Here is a 7,516-nt window from a genome sequence, read left to right on the forward strand (position 1 = left end):
TCCCTGAACTCTAACTAACCTCACCACCCACTGGACTTGTTTCCCTTCCCTGACCCTGGTTTAAAGGACCACGGTCAGCTTTTCAGTCACATCATTCCCTTAAAGAGGTAGCGAGTGAGAACTGGAGAACAGGGCAGCTCAGGGGAACTGTGACTGCCATCAGAGGGAAAGAAAGGTATTCTAACAGGAAGAACCTGTCCTTTCCTAAGGACAGGCTACAGAGTCCCATTTTAAGGCCCAAGGGAGAGGGCGCTCTGAGCAATTCCTAAACCCAAAAAGAGAAAAAGGTGTGTGCACCTTTAAGAGGAAGGTTGGAAAACGGAGGCGGCCTGACGGTAAGAAAACCAAAATACAGAGCCGGGTGGGCGGGTTAAGAAAGGACCGGCCCCTTCCGGTGACGTAACACTAGCAAGATGGCCGCGCCCAGGGCAGTAAGTGACCGGGACCCGCAAATTGAAGTCCGCTCTGGTGCCTCTGCCTTCAGAGCCTCTGTCGGCGCCCAGGGAGCAAGGAGCGTGGCGGCGCAGGAGGCCTCTCCCGCTAGGCCTCGCGCTGGCAGTGTAGACATGTGGCTGTTGGGGGCCAGGAAGGACGGGTGTGGGTCGCAGGCTGCAGAGGAGCATCAGAGAGGAAGACGGGGCGGGGATTTAGCGGAGAGAAATCAACAGGGAATCAGGGAGTGCGTTCCGCGCATGGGGAGGGCGGCAGGTGCGGAGAGGTGAATGGGGGTTCACGGACCAGAACACAGGGATCCAGCTCTGTCTTTCACAGGAGGCTCCAGGCTCAGCCCCTCCTCTTCTCTCCTCCTCCCCAGTCCCTTCACCTGGTGGCGCCAGTACGGAATGGGAGTACCCTGGGCATCCGTGGCATGAGTACAGTGGCCCCGGAAGGCAATCAGAGGAAAGGGGGGTTACTTCTCCAGTTTCTGGCTGACCGCTTCTATGACGTGGAGGCTCTGAGGGATTACCTGTTCCGAAAGCAGGTGTCAAAGGTGCACCAGAAAAATCGGTGAGAATCCCTGGCCTGAAAGACCCTGCTGCTCAGGCCTCACCAGTGAGAACCCAGATCCTGCCCTTGCCACTCCCAGGCAGCACTGTGGCTTCCAATACCCCAGTTGCCAACTTATGTTTTCATTTCCAGCTCACACCCTTTCCGAAGGACTCCAGTTCCTATAGGCAACCTGCCGCCCACCATCTCTTCTTGGGGGTGTCTAGCTGGCACCGCCAATCTAGCATGGCTAACAGCAAACCCATGACTTCCCCGTAAAACAGTCTGCTTACCGCCGAGGCTTCTCCATCCAGTAAACAGCACCACTGCCCACCCAGTTCAGGCCATATTCTGAGGAGTCATCCCTGATTCTCCTCTTTGCTTCTCTGCTCTTCATATCCAGTCCATCAATAAAATACTAGAATATCCCAAATCTGACCAGGTGTCAACTCCTCCACTGTTTGTAGCCTGGTCTGAGCCCCCTTTGTTTTATGATTGGATTACTGCAGTAATTAACTTGTCGCTTTTTGCCCCCTTTTCTGGGCCAAATGACTCTTAAAGTAAAATACCACTTTGTTTAAACTCTCAAATGGTTTCCATTTGCAACTAGAATGAAAGCCAGACTCCAAAACCTAAAACTTGGCCCCTACTGAGCTTTCAGACCTACTGGGGACTCCCCCTACCCTGCCAACATGGCTTCCTTATTGCTGTTTGTTCGCCCATCCTAATTTGAGCCTCTGACCCTTGCACTTGCTGTTCCCTTGGCCTGGCAGGCTCTTGCCTTGACCTCTGCATTCCTTCTCACCGCTCAAAGCTCTGCATAAGTGTCACTTTCCTCCAAGAACCATTTCTTAACAGCAAATCTAAATTAGCCTGCTCCATCCCCACCCCTGACCCAAGCCACTCCTAGTCAGTACCTATATTTTATTTTCATCATGGAATTGATACTCTCTGCAATTTGCTGTTACTTAGTAGTTTTGTTTCTCCCTGTAAAATAACTTCACAAGGGCAGGGACGGTCATCTGCCAGGGACCACTGCCCCCCAGTGCCTGGTACTTAATAGGTACTCAGTGAATATTTGCAGGCTGACTCAGTCTGTCTGTCTGTGTGCCTGTCAGTCCTGGTGCTGTGGACTCTGACCCTCTCAGCAGCACCTGGGTATGGAGGTGGGTGCGGTACTCCCTGAGCCTCACCCTCAGCTGCTGTTCTCTTGGCAGATCGTTCACCTACATCAAGGAGCAATACGGCCCATACGTCGCAGGCGCCTATTTCATCCTGAAGCAAGGAGGTGCAGTCAAGTATGACAGCAAAGGTGTCAAAAGGGGTGTTAAGGGAGGCAACCTCCATGACAGACCTTAGAATGTGTCTCTAAAGGCCCTGGCTCTTCGGTCAGGCAGGCTTCCCTGTGCGTCTCCAGGTCTCTGCCCTCTATTGGCTGTGGCTTGGGGCTTGGTCCTGAGCTTCAGTTGTATCATCTATAAAAGGGAATGGTAGTTGTATCTAACCTACAAACACATTTTGTGATCTAAACACAGCAAGGCCTGGCATAGCACGTGCTCATAAATGTTTCTTTTCTTCCTTCTCCATTTCTTTCTCTGTCTCCTCCTCCATTTTTTTTTTCTTTTTTTTTTTTAGGCAAGGCAACCTTTTGTTGACCTCACAGATTGCAAGGACCTTGTCAGCTTACAACCCCTTATTTTTATTTTTTCACCTTTAGCACCTAGGTCTCCCATCCAAGTACTAACCAGGCCTGAATCCAGCTTAGCTTCCAAGATCAGACAGGATCAGGCTTGTTCAGGGTGGCATGGCCGTAGATTTTTTTTTTTTTTTAAATGCAATTTATATAGACTTCATCTACCTCTCATCTTTGTTCCAATTTAGAATTTTACTTGGTTTGAGCACTTCCTCCAGCACCTTCCTGACAAACAGTGTACATGTCTGAAAATGTCTCAACTTTAACCTATCTGCAAAGATTCTTGTTTTATATAGCTTTTTTCCTCTTATCAGGAACCTCTCAGCCCTCAGCTTCCAGGTTTGTAAAACTGGCCAAACATTCCATCTTTGATGGGATTGTCAGGGGGTCCAATGAGACCAGACTTGTAAAGCCCTTAGAACAGGGCCTGATGTATAGTAAGTGCACAGACATGTACCATCTCTGTGTCATACAGGGCTGGGGAGCATGTTCGAGTTTGGAGGCCTGGGGAGGGGAGGGTACCTGCTGACACTCCCTCTCTCCCTGTCCAGGTTCCGGGGCAAGGAGTGGATCCGGTCAAATGGGCGTGGCCACTCCACTCTGGAGTTCTTGCATTTCCAAGCGGTACCCGTAGAGGCTGTCGATGCCAGTGACTGTGCCATCAACTACCAAGGCCTGGACAACCTCTGTAAGTGGGGCGGGGCAGGGTGGGTAGAGCGGGCAAGGCTCTCCACTTTCTCTTTCAGGGTGGGCTCAGTCCCCCTCTCCCCCCTGCAGTGGCCCTGAAGGAGCTCCAGTCCCTGTCGCTGCAGCGCTGTCCCCATGTGGATGACTGGTGTCTCAGCCGCCTCTACCAGCTGGCCGACTCATTGCAGGAGCTCTCGTTGGCCGGTTGCCCCCAAATCTCTGAACGGGGCCTCGCCTGTCTCCACCACCTCCAGTGAGACCTCAGCTCAGCCTGGGCCCTGAGCCAGGGTGGGGCTCCCAGCCAACTCAGGGGACAGTGGGAGGGGGCAGCCGGTAGGCCCCGCCTCCCTGCCTCCATGGCAAACCTAGCGTTTGTGGTGGGTAAGCACAGTGAGCAGTGGCAGTGAGATCCTGGGGGAATGAAAGGGCTAGTTTTTCTTCCTTTTGGTTTTAATGAAAACTCCATGATTTTTATACTGTTCCAGAACTATAGGAGCCAGAGGTGTCTATTTGCAATTAACACAGTGGATTTCATGTGGCTGGACAGCTCTAACGTCTCCTGGACAGTTAGATTTTTATTTTAGGAATCTAAGGATTGAATGGGTGCACACGCTCACACACAGACGCTATCCTTATGCCAGCCTCCCCTCCTGCCCCCCAGGAACCTCCGCAGGCTGGACATCTCAGACCTCCCTGCCGTGTCCAACCCAGGCCTCACTCAGATCTTGGTGGAGGAAATGCTGCCCAACTGTGAAGTTCTGGGGACCGACTGGGCCCAGGGCCTGAAGTCGGGGCTGGAGGAGCAGTCTCGGGACACAGCCAGCCCCATGCCTGTCTAGCTTACCGCCCCCTCCACGTCAAGCTGGATCTGGCAGAGCTGTGTTTAGTGTCTGACGGTTCTCCATACTTCTGGCTTCCAGCTGGGCTCACTCACCGTGGGGGCTGGGGTGGGATGAGGAGTGTGGCACTGGTAGCCAGAGGGAAAGAGAGCATGTGGTCCCCATCTCAGGGGTGCCCTGGCAGGCTGCACCTTGGGCTGAGGGCCACAGCTCTTGTCATCCCGTCAGGCAGCCTTTCCCACATACTTCTCTCCTTCCAGTTCCCATAGCTTCTTTCTCCCGCCTTTTCAGGGCTCCCAGCTGCAGGGAGCTCCAGGGAGCTGCACTCTCCCTTGTGGCCCCCCACCTTGCCCACTACTGTGTCAAGAGACTCTTATCAGAAATTATCCTCATTTAGGTGTGCTGCCATTTCCTGGCGGGGCCCTGACTCAGGGATGGTTATTCTCTGTGTGGACCTAGTCAGCTCACCGCAGGGTACACATCCATGGCCCACACTCACTAAATGCCAGTAGCACCCCAAATCCTATGGTGTCAGCTTTGACTCTCAGCTCCATATTCAACTTTCCTGTGGCTCTGGGAAAACAGATTTGGGCCTTTGAAATACATTTCCTTTGCTAACTGGCATGATAAACTTGGTCAGTAGGGGGCACTGGAGAGACACTGCAGGAGGCAGGGGTTTTGCTCCTGGTTCCTTCCTGTCCACGTCTGCTCACTCTGCAGCCTCCCGAAGTGCATGTGGCTTCCCCAGCGCCAGGTAGTCAGCAGCCTCCACTGACGCACCTCCCTGTGAATGGCTCTCCACACCCCAGAAGCTGGATTCCCAGAAGGCATCTTACTAGTGAATCCCTCATCATTTTAGTTCGCTGTCAGTAATTCTTGATATTAAACTTTCCCTGTTCAAATTACTGGGTTTTTTTTTTTTTTTTCTCTCCTGATCGGATCCAAGCTGATAGAGCATTGGCATCCAGAGTGTTCCAGGAGTCAGGCTCACAGAGATGGGGTTTGGGGGTTGAGATGCCAGGAACCCACGCATGCGGTGGCATCACAACAGACATTCACAGGTTGACTGATGAGGTGCTGGCTGAAGCACGTGCCCCGGGAGCCCCTCTGGCCGCTGCACTTGACCACTGTGGCAGTGACAATTCTAAAGATAGGCACTGGACGGATTCTTTGGAGTGTCCTTGAATGCTTACAAATGGACAAGAACGAGCTGAGGTCGGTTACCTCAGCTCGTCACCGTCACAACTGGAGTACTTCCTTAACGGCCCCGAAAATTCTTTCTTGTAGCCACAGAGCTAATAACAGCTGAAAATACATCACATTTAAGTTTGCAGGTTGATGCCGGTTGAATTCCCAGTGTCAATAAGTTATGTGTGACAGTGACTGGTGAACAGTGGGACGCTGAAACCTGGAACAGGGTCAGGCCCAGAGGGAATGGGCGGTCTCGAACCCTGTCACTCGGCCTCCCTCAGCGTCTGAGACCAGCACCCTTCCTGTGCTTGAAAACCCCTCTCAAAACTCATCACAAGCACCCCTGCCGTCACTAGGCCCATAAAATACCGAGGGTCAAATCTCAGCATGCCCCAGAGCGCCTCCGCTATGACCCAGGGGGAAACGGCTTGTACACTAACAGAATTGCAAGACCTGCAGATATATGTAGTCAGAAAACTGGGAAGCCCACGTGGGAGTAGATTCCAAGGCTGTTAGACCCGTGAGGGTGGACGTGACACCAAGCCTGGCCAAGCTCGATGGTACGAAGGCACTTACTAGAGATTCTGATTTAATGGGTTAGCCGTGCAGCTGGGAGTGGTTCTCACAGCTTCTTTGCTTGGCTGACTGGAACTTGGACTCAACAGTGGCACACAGTTAATGAGGTGAGAAGCCAGAACCACCCTGGCGTCACCTGGAAGAGGGGATCCGAAGGCTAAGGAACGCAGGGATGTTGGACTGGGCTGGTCACGGTCGACACACATATCCGCCCCTCAACTCTGTTCCACCAGAAGGCAACTCCAGAATCATTCTCGATGTTCGACTTCTTCCCACTGCCGTGCGCATTCTCTTCTGACTGGACCCAGACTGACGCACAAGGCAACCAAAACTACACTCCGAGATTTCCAAACACCCCTAGGGGGGTCCGTGGAGAACCTCTGCACCTCCTAGGAGAAGCTAGATGAGCCAGGAGAGCTCAGGGGGACCTGATCTCTGTCTCAACCCTGGGGAAGGAGGGCTTGGACTCCCTCCAAGGTGCTCGGGCCCCTGGCCCCAGCCCCTGGCTGTCTTTTCCCACTCTTGCTTTTATCCCATTAATGTTCCCCACTTCCTCCGCATACTCTTCCTCCAGCTGGTCCCACAGGCTCCATTATTCAAACCTAGAGGGAGGAAATCGGTACTGGACAGATAATCAACTGCTGCTGCTAACAGAGAAGGTCCCTGAGACAATTGGACAGTCCTCCCCAACCCCTGGTGGGGTGAAAGGGGTCAAGCCAGGCTTATTCCTACCCCAGGTTCCAGGTGGTCTGGAGTGAGGAGGCCCCCCCTTCCTACCTCCCCAGACAGCAGAGGCCTCAGGAGGGCAGGCCTGTAAACAGGTAGACATAATCTCCTGTCCCTGGAGGGCCGGATGTGAGTGTTCCCAAGTCCCTGTGCAGCTGTGGGTGGGGCTGGAGTGGGCACTGACCCTGCTGGTCTGGCAGCCCAGGCTCCGAGCCAATGGAGGAAGAGCAGGATCGGCTCCGCCAGAGGGCTCCCCCTGCGCCCCTCCCCACCCCCCGGCCAGGTCTCACCCCAGTCAGCCTCCATCTGGTCATCCTCTCTGCTCCCTTCCCAGACTCCCTGACCCTCCACTGCTAATTTCCACCTTCCGTCTCTCAATTCCTTAGCTCGAGCTTTATATTTTTCTTTTGTCTTGATTTCGGAAGTTTTGTTGCTTTTGGAGTTTTGTTTGATTTGTTTTGATTTTATTTTAGAGATTATGGATGAATTATTTTAGAGAGATTGAGTTTTCTTAAGAAACGATTATTATTTTTCGAATCTGAGGGCTTATTTGCTTTGTTTCTTTGAGATTTTGACTGTTTGGTCTTTAGGCGATTTCTCGGATGACGATTGTCGACTTTGTTCCGATTTCGACGACTCGAGCCCATCGTTCCCCAATTCCTGCACTTTCGCTGTCTCACCAGAAAAACCTGCTCCTAACACGCCAGAGCCCCCACCCCTGCCTCCGGCCTCCTCCCTCCCTCCTCTCTTCCTCCCTCAGCTCCCGCCCCGGCCCCTCCCAGCCCCTGGGGCCCTCCCTGCTGCCTGCTCCCCTCCC

The 7,516-nt window shown here is 53.1% G+C and overlaps 1 protein-coding gene across 5 annotated transcripts; it reads left to right on the forward strand.

Moving 5' to 3' along the window:
- The first annotated feature begins 373 nt into the window (after nucleotides 1-373).
- On the forward strand, nucleotides 374-5,111 carry DMAC2 (distal membrane arm assembly component 2). Of its 5 annotated transcripts, none has more exons than XM_039842950.1 (7): nucleotides 374-431; nucleotides 815-1,008; nucleotides 2,205-2,299; nucleotides 2,995-3,019; nucleotides 3,232-3,368; nucleotides 3,458-3,620; nucleotides 4,029-5,111. In XM_039842950.1, exons 1-7 carry the CDS (start codon nucleotides 414-416, stop codon nucleotides 4,204-4,206), a joined length of 810 nt encoding a protein of 269 aa, XP_039698884.1. In that variant the 5' UTR covers nucleotides 374-413; the 3' UTR covers nucleotides 4,207-5,111. The 5 variants fall into 5 exon arrangements, with proteins under 5 accessions (XP_039698884.1, XP_039698887.1, XP_039698885.1 ...); XM_039842953.1 differs by having other exon boundaries at nucleotides 3,458-3,655; nucleotides 4,029-4,168; XM_039842951.1 differs by lacking the exon at nucleotides 2,995-3,019 and having other exon boundaries at nucleotides 2,205-2,285.
- The last annotated feature ends 2,405 nt before the right edge of the window (nucleotides 5,112-7,516 follow it).

The sequence above is a fragment of the Pteropus medius genome, unplaced genomic scaffold (assembly GCF_902729225.1).
Source record: "Pteropus medius unplaced genomic scaffold, Ma_sr-lr_union100, whole genome shotgun sequence".
NCBI lineage: Eukaryota > Metazoa > Chordata > Mammalia > Chiroptera > Pteropodidae > Pteropus > Pteropus medius.